The 13,389-nt window shown below is 39.4% G+C and overlaps 1 protein-coding gene across 2 annotated transcripts; it reads right to left on the bottom strand.

Moving 5' to 3' along the window:
* Positions 1–4,406: 4,406 nt before the first annotated feature.
* On the bottom strand, positions 4,407–6,759 carry LOC121773687 (beta-1,4-mannosyl-glycoprotein 4-beta-N-acetylglucosaminyltransferase-like). Of its 2 annotated transcripts, XM_042170591.1 has the most exons (3): positions 6,257–6,759; positions 5,976–6,030; positions 4,407–5,710 (listed from the first exon to the last, which is right to left on the bottom strand). In XM_042170591.1, exon 3 carries the CDS (start codon positions 5,693–5,695, stop codon positions 4,619–4,621), a length of 1,077 nt encoding a protein of 358 aa, XP_042026525.1. In that variant the 5' UTR covers positions 5,696–5,710; positions 5,976–6,030; positions 6,257–6,759; the 3' UTR covers positions 4,407–4,618. The 2 variants fall into 2 exon arrangements, with proteins under 2 accessions (XP_042026525.1, XP_042026524.1); XM_042170590.1 differs by lacking the exon at positions 5,976–6,030.
* Positions 6,760–13,389: the final 6,630 nt, after the last annotated feature.

Genomic DNA, 13,389 nt, shown 5'->3' with positions numbered 1-13,389 from the left:
TCCATTTCTTCGAGAATATTGAATTATCATATCTTTTCCATAGTCTAGTGATTTACCATATATCTTTTGCTTAGCATATTATTACATTTGATTTACTATATTTTGGTAGGATATTATTGATTCCTTGTGATAAGTTGTATGTTCTTGGAGCTAAACATGATGTTATTACCTATAACTTGCGAAACTTCCACTCTCTTTGGCAGCTTGTGGTTCATGTTGGGAGCTGTACTTCCCATCTTGAGATCAACAACGTCACGTGCACTAGCGCCACGCCGGATCAGGATCGTAACCATTGATCTCAAATATGTAGGCAAAAAGCTAGCGTCGACTACTACCAAATATGGAAAGAAGATTGGTTTAATATTCTTACATTTGGTAGTAGTCGCCGCTGACTTTTTGCCTATATATTTCAGATTGATGGTTCCGATCTTGACTTGTTGGCAGGCTTGGCTTGACGTGATGTTGGTGCCCGTGACGTTGTTGATGGACTGCTTACCCAACGAGCATTTAGGCATAAAGCATAGTATCACACTCGTGCGATGCAGGACTAGGATACTTTCAAACATCGATTTAAGGTTAATATAAAGCCTCTACACGTCACGACATTAATGAGATACCGAAAATTGAATATGCTTATAGGTTTGATAAAAGCTCGAAAGATTACGTATAAAATTAATATTTTACAAAATGTTGGATAGATTTGAAATCATTGTAAAAGATTGTGATAAATTTTTTGATTAAATATCGATATTTGACTACAGAAACTAAATTTTTTTTATATGCAGTTATATATTATCATGATCTATCAGACTAATTATCGAGTTGAACTGTCCACCTAATCAAATTACATATCCTAAAACTCAGTTTTATCTTCGTAATGGTTGTTTTAAAAATATCAAATTTTTGTTTGTAATTGTTTCAAATATTAAGATGTTAATATCCTGTAATTTTAGAGAGTGTGATGTATGAGTCAAATTTAAGTAAACAAAGAGTTTTCTCAAAAGTCTTTGGTTCAAGTCGGCGTGTGGATTATGTAGATTGTAGACCATCTATATTTCTACAATATTCATCACGAACTATACAATACAGGTTGAGTTCTTATTTTTCCCTTACACTTGTTATGGATATCATACAATTTTCTTTAAAAATTTTATTACCCTCAGCAGGTGTGGTCGTGTGGAGCCTTGATTTTCCCCTTACTAAATTAATATGTTACTTTTAATTTATTTTATTTTAGTATATAAATTGCAATTACATAATTTATCAATTTTTAAAAATCACATACTTTAAAAGTAGATAAATTTATAATAAAAATAAAATTTCTTTTATAAATTCTTAATCATAAATATTATGACCGTGTGATATATAAAAATGAAAACACTGTGTTGGGCATAGGTTTTAAGGAAAAATAAAGAAAAGTGTGAGTCTCATTTTTATGTATTAGTCATATAATTAAATGTGAGTGGAATGCTTTACTAGAATGTTAGGTCTACTTACCATTTATATAGTAAAAAGTAAAAGTAGACAATAAATGAGGGACGGAGAGAGTATCATCTTAACCAAATGAAATTTGAAAAACAAAAATTACAAATATCTCAATTCACAATCTATTAAAGTTTATTAATCGTTCAAGATATTAGACATATAAATGTACAATTTAAAAATAAAAAACAAAAATTGCAATTTTGAAAAGAGCAATTTATAAACAATTTTATTTTGATTGAAATTATTTGTTGGAAAAAAATTAGTAATTGTTTTTAAATTTGAAAAAAGCAAGTTTAGCAAAAATTAGAAAATGCCTACAGTTTACATGGGATAATTCTTTTTTTTTACTAGCCTCCAACTATTTTATGGAAAAAAAAGTCCAGTACACAAAAAGAATGTTAGTTGTAGGCTAGTACAAAAAAGAATTACCCTGTTTACATGCTAATAATATGTTAAACTGATTTATCACCCCTAAATTAAACCCCATAAAAAAAAACTCCAAATTCCAATTCAATCACCGCATCAAGATGTTGTCAGTTTATATTCGAAATCTATCTCTGAGAATCCTCAATCAAAGGGAAATTGTTTATGCTATCGAAAACTTTCTTATTTTTTGAACAGGTGTGCATATATCCGATCAGTTGAACTTTGCATTAATCAAAAGGAGCAGTTTTTCGGCTAATTCGATGCCTGGATTTAGCATTGTGAGCTGTGAATTGCCTTCGGCGGCGAAAATGTGCCGTCGAAGAGTATGAGGAGTAAAGCGGAGAAGCGGGAGTCGGGAAAACCCTCAGGGAAATTCGGAGGGAGAAAAAGTTGAGGAAGAAATTAATGATGACCGATAAAGAACCCATATATGACCTGAGTTTTAATGTTAAATTAATAAAGTATTGTTAATGAATGATACAATACACCACGAGATTTATATGAATCAATAGAGATTGGTTTTAGTGGATCAATTAAAATGAAAAAAATATGACTTGAGATATATATTATCAACAATTGAAGCCAATCAAGATTGAATGTAATGCTCTTTATTAAGAACTGACTAATAGATTTAGTTATTAGGAGGGCGGCCAAGAAAGTAGCTAGTGAGCATTCTATTTTTGGTTTGGTTTTTTAATTAAATCGAATTGAATAAAAAATCCTGTATTTTGTGAAAATAAAAACCGAAACGAATTAGTTGATCAACTGAAATCCGAACTATAAAAACTCAACTGAATTGAAAAAAAATAAAATTTCATAAATATGTCCAAAAAGTCCGAAGAAAACCCGAAAATTCAAAAAATATTTTTTATAATTAACTTAAAAAATATAACCTATCAATCAATTAACATATCCAAACAATTTAAATCATTATAAAAAAATTTATTACATTTATAATAATGTCAGGTATAATAATATATTATATAAAAAATTACTCCCTCCGTCCCTCTGCGATAGAGACATTTCTTTTCGGCACAGAATTTAAGAAAAAATGTTTTAAATGAGTTAAGTAAAATGAGAATAAAGTAGAAAGGAAAAAGGTAAAGAGATGAAGAGATAGTAAAGTACTTTTTTCCAAAAAATGAAATGACTCAGCTACAGTGGGACAACCCAAAAAGGAATACGACTCAGCTACAGAGGGACAGAGGGAGTATTGTTTTTTAGGTATAATGATATATGATATACTACCTCCGTATTTGAAATATAGAAACATTTGAAACGGCACGGGTTTTAATGCATAATTGGTAAAGTAAGAAAGAAAAATCGGTAAAGTAAGAAAGAGAATGAAAAACATTAAAGTAAGAGAGGGGAAGAGAAAAAGTAGTGAAAGTAGTGTTAGTGGAATGTGGGGTCTACGTCCAAAAATAGAAAGATTCTAAAGTTTCTATTTTTAAGAGACAGACTAAAATGAAAAAAGTTGCTATTTTTAAAATACGGAGGTAGTATAATATTAAAATAAATTTGATTTTTTGATTTTTTGATTTTTTTTCCTACCGAACCAAACCAAAAACCAAAATTAGGCAAAGGTTTAAACCGAACCGAAAATTGAAAAAAAAAAAAACTGAACCAAATTTTAAAGTTCGAATCGAATATTTGGTTTTTCGCTTATTTTTCTCTACCCTGGTCACTTAACCCATGATTGTGGTTTGAGATAGTATAATTGTGGTTGAGGAGTTCTAGTTTTTATGAAGCAAGATATCAAAACACACAATATCTGAATGATTGTTAACGTCATAATTATTAATTTAGAGAAAAAAAAAGATAGAGTAGCAAAAGTTTGCATTTATAAATAAAGGCTTAAAAATAGTAGTATACGGGTTTGGATCATCTGCTATAGCATGTGGCAAAATGCATCATAGGGATGATGTGCACATTACAACCACCCATTTGTGAATAAATACAAATAATCTAACTTATTAAAAATCAATGGAGGATTGTGACGTGCAGATCATCTCTTGGTATATATATTTTGCCATAGCAGCGGATCAAAATCCATATATGCATGCATACCTCCCATATTATTTGTTTAGATTCCTTTTTGCTTCAATGAATTTGATCCTATTTTTGGACGATGACATTTTAGGAGACGTTATATATAATGTGTATGTGTGATGAAGAAATTAGTGTAGTGAAATTTGTGAAAGTTTTATCCTATATGTTTAAAAAGAAACCCAAACATTTTTGCAAAATGTAGCTATAAAATAAAGAACTTTATATCACATTGGAAGATATAAGAAAAACATGGTAGAAAGACTCTATAAAAGAGAACTCTCCAAATACTCTAATTTTAAGTACTTATAAGCCACTGTGAATTTTAGATATCATCATCGCAAATCCTAAGCCATGATAGAAGTATAGGAACTTAACAACCTGCTGCAACAAAGAGCATAGATTGATACATACTCAACAAAATAAGCATCAAAAACTGCAAAAAATCAAATGAACATACACAATGTTCCACAGCCAGAAACCAACCAAAACACAATCAAAAGCCAGCAAACAAAGCGAGCAAGCGAGACAGAGAGAGCGCATCTTTCAAATCGAACCAAAAACCGAATGTATCTAGCTCTCGTATAAACATCACCTACATACACTAGTTTCCCTTGCCCCGTTGCCTAATCATAGCAAGAATCGAAGCTCACCACCCTCAGCCACTCTCCCTTATGCAATTCCCGGGTAGAAGGTACTTGTATTCGTCCGCATTCTCCAGCAGGAACAAGGGCAGATGGACAGCCGAGTGAGAGTGAGGAATCGGGCCCATCTTCCCGATGATGTCTCTAAACGTGTACTCCTCCGGTATCATATCATACAAATCAGCCCCTTTGCAGATCACTTCTTGAATCCTCTTCGGGCTCAGGTAGTGAGAGAATCTCACTCGATCCGTGTGGCTATACGCCTTCATCTTGAAGATGAAATCACTTATGTAACGAAAGCAGAAGCTACAATGCCAGCCAGAGTCCGCCAATAGGTAATCCGTCTGGCGGTAATGAGCATACCTCGTCTTCCCCCTTTGGTACCTATGGACTGAGGCCCTCCAGCTTCGGAGATCATACAAGAACTCAAACGAGTAGAGGTAGTTCTTCAACTGGAGGTGAAGAACCGGAGGGATGTCATCACACCATCTCAGTAGATCAATGGTGTGCCGGCTAGGGATCTCATCAACATCCGACATGACAAGGAGGTCGTCGTCTTCTATCCCTGCGATTCTCAGCAGCTGGTCGAGGGCCAGCCTCTGGTATGCCTCCTCAACGAAGGGGTTCTCGCCTTTCCTGAACCGCCCACCAATCATTCCATAGGTCAGCCTAGGCTCAACGAATTTGAACTTGTCTCGGTTTAAGGCAAAGTTGAGGGGCTTTGGGAGGGCAGTGAAGGTGGAGTTAGCCTCAAGCAGAACAAACTGCGATATGTAAGGATACATCTCCTTCCACCGGATCTTGAGCATGTCGACCTCATTGCTGAAGAGGACAGCGTCATAGACACGCCTAGGGAAGTCCCGGACCCCCCACCCGTGTAGCCTGCAAAGAGTCTCCATGGAAACATTCTCGTGGTAGTAATGAGTTAACGTTATGAAGGGCTTCGGAGGGGACTCCCACAATGGCCGGAGGAAATAGGTTATCTTCTGGCCGTGGAGGTATATGCCTACTATTCCGGAGGGAATGACTAAACATAGGAAGAGCAACGCCCTCAAATCGAGCCCTAGGAACGACCATCGGACTCTCGACATGTTTAACAATGCTTGCTGCATATTGGAACCAAGAATTATATTTCAGATAAAATCACAATGGACACAACAATTGTGCCTTTTTTCTTATCAATATGAACAATTTTGGATTCTTCCCAACGTTAAAAAATGGCCTCATATAATCAACAATCAAACAAAGCATTTCTATTTATAGTTAATTGTTAACAATATGAACTAGCTAGTGTTGGATTCTTCTCAATCCCAACAAAACAAACAAAGCATTTCTGTTTATAAAAAGACTCAGTCTTCATATTGCACTCACATTTGCTTATACAATATGAAGTATTTTGGATTCTCCTCAGCAGCAAAATGCCATCCTATTCAACAAAAGCATTTCTTTTTACAAAAAAGGCAAAACTTGAAGATGATTGCACAGCAAATTTGATTATTTGTTAGCAATATGAGCTATTTTGCTAAAAATGTAATCTTTATCAAATCAACAATGCAGTTAGAGCTAATTCAAGAGCAATTTATTTATAAGAATGAAAGAAGCAGTTCCTGATCAAACATGAACTGATAAATCAAGAAAAAAATGTGAATAACCTGGGAAAAACAGCAAAAGCAGAGAGAGAGGACCAAAAAAGCATCTAACCCTTTGAGCAAGTATAACAATAACAATGATCAACCAATAACATCTCTCTCTCTAGAAATGGCTCTTCCTTCCTCCTCCACGATTGCATACACATCAAAAGTCGTGATCATAAATAAGCGGAGGAAAGAGGAGAGAAAGAAAAAGATTTTGAATTGTTTAGACTCCTCCAAAAAGAAAAAGACAGAATTGGGAGAGAAAAACAGGGGAAATTTGATGTTCCTAAAAACGGGCAATCCTCCTCGAGAATGGGTTGGTTTTTATCTCACCAGTTTCCTATTTCTCTCTGTCTCTCTCAAAAGAAAAAGTAATCTTTTTGCAATTTTTCTTAGGATCGAAGACTATGTGCAATTAAATTGGGAGAAAATGGCGTTTGTGGAAATGAAATCAGAAATGGACAAATTGCAGTGGAAAATTGTAGTGGATTGGTAGAAATCGGAAAAAGGGAAGAAATGAAGAATTGTAATGTGGAGACTGCATGTCTATTTTATTAGTTAATTCTGCTCTAAATAAATGCACTTTTTAGTATTTTTTTAATTTTATTTTTTAATTTCATAAATTTAATTAACACGCATATTTTAATTAAAATTAATTTAGAAAGAACTAAAAAATAGTGACAATTATAGTATAATTATATGCAAATAGAAAAATCGATTTTGTTTATATATTGTCAAAAAATTGGATTAAATTAGATACTACTATCGTTAGTGTGAATTGGGGGTGACGAGTATCGTATATTGTGAATTGGGGGTGGCATGCAATTAGAGAGGAAAAGTGAATTTGGATTCTTGTGTTTGATGGTTTGAATCTTCAAATTGTTGTAGGAATCGACTTAGACCGGAACAATTGGATGAGGAAGAAGAAAGAGAAGGATGAAGGGAAAGAAGAATGAGAGTGAAATTAAATATTTTAATGAAGAAGAGAGAGTAATTAGACTAAATTACTCTTAATGGCCATAAGGGTATTTATGTCCGAAAAATAAAAAAATAACTCAAATGATATGAAGTCGAAGTTGTCACGCCCGCATTTCCTAAGGATAGGAAGTACGGTGGACCGCGACTAGGGGAGGAGTAAAGAAGCGGGGAAGAAAGGGGGAACGAGAATATTTGACCCGAAAACATTTAATAAAAGGAAATTCAATTCAAAACAAAGTACTGTGACGACATTCTTGAGTTAAAGTATTCAGAGTTTTAAATGAAAACATCGTGACGGTTTACAAGCAGCGGAAAAGACCAAAAGACAGATGATGCCGGGTATGACGACACGACACCATCCAAAAGATAAAAAAACACACTTTGGCTTTAACTGCTCAACATCCGTCCTCCCCATCGCCGCTCAACCTGCACATTAAGAAAACAACATGCAGGGCTGAGTACTTATTGCACTCAGTGGACACACGCCAAAAACATAGTTTGTCATGCCATAACAGTGTAACATTGGGGTTTTGAGTGTAATGAAAATAACCCAAGTACACCAAAATATATTTCATAAATTCGACTGCGCAGTCATTTTCAGATATTGCCACCCTTATTCCCACTATCATACACTATCTGATCCAACCATGACAAGGGGCGTGGCCACACCCCAGGTCAACTAGACCGGCCAACTTGCTCTCAGATGGCTCCCGGTCTCGTGTACACTAGCCTGAGGGTTCGCAGCCCAACAGACCCGAATTCGATTAAACATATGTGGTAAACCACTTCAGATAGGTTTCAAAACAAAACAATTGGCAAGACAAACAGTTCACCTCCATAAACATTTCCGGAACAAAGTCCGTATTTAAAGATAACCCACATAAAAGTAGGGTAGAAAAGCCCACCTCGATTGCTTAGCTTTTAAAACAGTTCCCTTCAACCACACTTTCCTCGAAAAAAGATCACCCTTTTGAAAGATAAATAAATCATGATTAGAGTCAGGGTAGACGAGACTTTAAACGACAATGCATGATTCCTACGTGGACGACTTCAACATCTAGCACGTTACACGTACATACACTTAACAACATATTACAAAACAAACACACAAAGTCACACGTTCGAAACACACCCCGCACGCAAACGACGTACCCAAAACGCGCACACGACACACGAACACAGCACTCCAAGTCCTGGCATACCCTTACTGTGCAAACGGCTCACTTGGCTCGGAAAAGGTTCGGAAAAACTCGGAAAAAGGATCGGCGTCTCGACATGGCTCGGTGTCTCGGCCGCCTGGCTCGGCACGTCGGTCGCTGGCTCGGCACCTCGGCCGCCTGCTCGGCACCTCGACCGCCGGCTCGGCACCTCGGCCGCTGGCTCGGCACCTCGGCCGCCTGGCTCGTCCAGTGCACACTCACCTTCCTCCAACTTCCGATTCTCAAACCCTATACAACATTCACACCACACATTCTACGTCCCAAAACACACCCAGACACCTGGGATCATCCCTTCAAAAACTCCCCACAACACTGCCCTAGGCCGGACCCTAAAACTCTCGGCCAACCCACGCGAAACCCTCGAACCAAACACTGATTTTCCCGAGCCATCTCTTGGCCAAACACACCCACATTCATCACAAAAACATATCACTCAGAATCACGCCAATTGCACATGAAAACATCTCCCAAAAACATACAACTCGCGAAACTGCGCAGTTTACTTGCAAAAATCATAATAAATTCATACGACATCCAAAGAGGCTGAAATTTACACACCACACAAAAGACACATTAACCTTTACACAGTTCAAACTTCGTACCCAACGGAGATCGTTTGCTTAGTTAAAAAGGGGTCGGAACCCACTGCCAGTTACTATCAAAACATGCTCAACCATATCACATAGCCACAAACCCTATTCAGCATCTAAACCAACCAAAACGTCCTATATGCATGAGTTTTCGAATTAAACAAGGGTTAGGGGTTACCTTCCCCGGATGGTTCAAACGAAACGCAAAAGCTTTACTTCCTTTTCCGACTCCGATTCACGACGAAGGAGGGTATCACCTTGAGGAATCCAAGAAGGTGATAAGAGGGAGTGAAAGGAAGAAGATAAAAACCGAGAGGGAGAAGGAGGGAGACTTACCAGTGAGAGAGAGCAACTTTGCGAGAGAGAGAGGGAGAGATTGAGAGAGTGACCGAAAAGAGAAAAGAAAAGGAAAGGGGAAGAAAAGGATCGGTTATGTGAGGGTGGAGGAAGTTGAGAACATCATGGGGTGATGGGGAAGGGATTTCGAAAATGGGGAGGGAGAGAGAGGTTTAAATCAATTAATTAGAATTTTAAATCATAGCTGAATTAATAAAACCAAATTTTAATTTGTCTAGGTAGAAAATCCCATATCCACAATAATATTATAAATCAAATAATATTTCCACACCAAATATTAAACACAAAATCATAAAAATTTCATCCTTAAATAAAAGAATAAAATTCCACAAATTTTCGGATATTACATTCCTCCCACCTTAACAAAATTTCGTCTCGAAATTTGTTAGATTACTCAAACAGCTCTGGAAACTTCTCTCTCATCTTAACTTCTGATTCCCATGTTGCTTCTTCGGTTCCATGATTCCTCCACCGTACTTTCACCGAAGCAAATGACTTATTCCTCAATTCTTGCACTCTTCGATCCAAAATGGCCTCGGGCTTCTCTTCATAGCTTAGATCAGGATTTAGGACCATCATCTCTTCTTGGTGAACTATGTGTGTGGGGTCAAACACGTACTTCCTCAATTGTGACACATGGAAGACGTTGTGCACATTTCCGAAGCTTGGTGGTAGGGCCAACCTGTATGCTACCACGCCGACTCTATCCAAAATCTCGTATGGACCAATAAATCGGGGTCTCAGCTTTCCCTTCACTCCAAAACGAGTTATTCCCTTAGAAGGGGAAACTTTCAGAAAGACCTTTTCCCCGACCTCGAACTGTAACTCGGTCCTTCGAACATCCGCATAAGATTTCTGTCGATCTTGTGCCTCCTTGATCCTCCCACGGATTTGTCGGACAATCTCTATCATCTCTTCTACAGAGTCTGGTCCGAGAATTCTTCTCTCACCCACTTCATCCCAATAAAGTGGCGATCTACACTTCTTTCCATACAAGGCCTCATATGGGGCCATCTTGATAGTCGCCTGGTAACTATTATTGTAAGCGAACTCTACCAAGGGCAACACTTCTTCCCAACCTACGCCTCGATCTAGCACCACGGCTCGTAGCATGTCCTCCAATGCTTGTATCGTTCTCTCCGACTGCCCGTCGGTTTGCGGGTGGAACGCTGTACTGAAATTCAACTTAGTCCCCAACTCGCGCTGCAGGCTTGTCCAAAATCTAGAAGTGAATTTAGCATCACGATCAGATGTGATTGTCGCTGGAACTCCATGCAAGCGTATAATTTCCCGTACATATACCTTAGCCAACTGATCGGATCCATAAGTGGCACGAACCGGCACAAAATGGGCAGATTTGGTGAGACGATCTATAATCACCCAAATCACCGTGTTCCCTCGCTGGGATTTTGGCAGTCCTATCACAAAGTCCATTGCAATATGTTCCCACTTCCATTCCGGAATCTCGAGGGGTTGCAATTTCCCATAGGGCCGTTGGTGTAGCGCCTTTACTTGTTGACATGCTAGGCATCTCTCCACAAATGCCGCAACATGCTTTTTCATACCGTTCCACCAAAACTGTCTTTTCAAGTCTTGATACATTTTGGTGCTCCCTGGATGAGCAGCGTATGGGGTTTCATGTGCTTCTCTCATGATTTCCATCCTCAGGCCTTCATCCTTAGGCACACACAACCTTCCCTTGTATGTGAGACCATTATCCGCTGCCTCACGAAAATTTCCGAGTTCACCCGTCCTCACTTCTGAGCGAAACTTTTCTAGTAACGTATCTCGCCGTTGAGCTTCTACAATTCTGGCTCTTAAGTCGGGTTCCATCACCAACGTGGCTACTATCCCTTCCACAGTCTCGGGCATTCTCACCACTTCCAAACGCATCTTACTGAACTCTTGGATTATACTCTCCTCGATAGTAAGAAAGGTGGCCAGCTGAGATTGAGACTTCCTACTAAGAGCATCGGCCACTACGTTTGCTTTTCCCGGATGGTAATTTATACCACAATCGTAGTCCTTTACCAACTCGAGCCACCTACGTTGGCGCATGTTCAACTCCTTTTGCTCAAAGAAGTACTTTAGACTCTTATGGTCCGTGTATATCTCACAACGGACTCCATAAAGATGATGTCTCCAGATCTTCAAAGCATGTACCACGGCTGCCAGTTCCAAGTCATGTGTCGGATAGTTCAGCTCATGGGGCTTCAATTGTCTCGATGCATATGCAATCACTTTCCCCTTCTGCATAAGCACACATCCAAGTCCCACCTTCGACGCATCCGTATACACTGCATAGTCAGTCTCTGGCTCTGGCACGGCTAGGATTGGTGCGGTGGTCAATTTCTCCTTCAACAACTGAAAGCTCGCCTCACATTCTGGTGTCCAAATCGTCTTGACTCCCTTTTTCAGTTGTTGCGTCATTGGCCTTGCTATCTTCGAGAATCCCTCGATGAATCTTCGATAATAGCCCGCCAGTCCTAAAAAGCTTCGGATTTCGTTTTGTGTAGAAGGTGACTTCCACTCCTGCACCGCTTCTACCTTGGCCGGATCTACACGAATTCCATCTGAAGTTACTACATGTCCAAGAAAATTTACTTCCTTGAGCCAAAACTCGCATTTACTGAACTTGGCATATAGTTTCTCGTCCCTTAGAGTTGCTAGGACGGTTCTCAAGTGCTCTTTGTGCTCCTCCTCGTTCTTTGAGTAAACAAGCACGTCATCGATGAAAACTAGGACAAACCGATCCAGAAATGGATGGAACACGCGGTTCATAAGGTCCATGAACACTGCCGGGGCGTTCGTCAGTCCAAAAGGCATTACAACGAACTCATAATGACCATATCTTGTTCGAAAAGCTGTCTTGGGTACATCTTCTCGCCGAACCCTCAGCTGATGGTACCCAGACCTCAAATCCATCTTAGAGAAGACTCCTGCCCCTCGAAGTTGGTCAAACAAGTCGTCTATCCTTGGTAGTGGATACTTGTTCTTCAGCGTCAGTTTGTTTAGTTCTCGATAGTCGATGCACATCCTCATCGTTCCATCCTTCTTCTTTACAAACAACACTGGTGCTCCCCATGGCGACACGCTAGGTCTAATGAATCCCAATTCCAATAGCTCTTGCAGTTGCACCTTAAGCTCCTCCAACTCTTTTGGTGCCATTCTATAAGGTGCCTTGGATATTGGTGCCGATCCGGGCTCCAGATCGATCGTGAATTCTACCTGTCTGTCGGGTGGGGGTCCTGGCAACGCATCGGGGAAGACGTCGGGATATTCACTCACTATCGCCACATCTTCTATCTTCCTGTCTTTCTTCTCCTCCCCATTCAAATAAACAAGGTACGCTGGACATCCCTTCCTCATCATTGTAGTGGCTTGCAGCGCAGAGATAATGGACTTGCGTCGGCTCATTGGGACTCCGTGAAACTTCATCGGCTCTTTTCCGGGGGTTTCAAACGAAATTTCCCTTTCTCTACAATGAAGGGTAACGTGGTTCTCCGCTAACCAATCCATACCCAAGATTATGTCTACGCTACCCATCGTCATTATTTGCAAATTATAAGCCACTAAACTGAGTTCACCTATTCCAAAGTTCACACATGCACAAGATCGGGATATATCTATAGCCCCGCCTACCGGTGAGGTCACACTCATAGTGGGTTCGGTCTTAACAGTAGGTAATTCCAAAGTATCCACACAAGACGTTGATATAAAGGAATGCGACGCACCCGTATCAAACAAGACAACTATAGGCATATTTAGAAGTGTGCCCATACCTGCCAAGTTTCCTTGCCCAAAGGTTTCTTTCCCGTTTGCCGGCTGCTTCCCCTTCAAGGCGTAGGCCCTTGCTTGCGATGGTAATCCTTGGCGGCGTTGTTGCGGTGGAGGTGCAGGTAGTGCCTGGGATTGTGGACGGAAACCTAGCTGGTTCTGTCTCGTTCCCGTTCCCATGTGCTTGTTTGGGCAATTTCGGATGTAGTGGCCACTCCCACCACAGTTG

Source organism: Salvia splendens, chromosome 17, assembly GCF_004379255.2.
Source record: "Salvia splendens isolate huo1 chromosome 17, SspV2, whole genome shotgun sequence".
NCBI lineage: Eukaryota > Viridiplantae > Streptophyta > Magnoliopsida > Lamiales > Lamiaceae > Salvia > Salvia splendens.
This window is presented reverse-complemented; position numbering and strand designations above follow the sequence as displayed.

Coding starts and splice junctions, on each gene's coding strand:
- LOC121773687 (XM_042170591.1), bottom strand. CDS start 5,695: ATGTCGAGAGTCCGATGGTCGTTCCTAGGGCTCGATTTGAGGGCGTTG.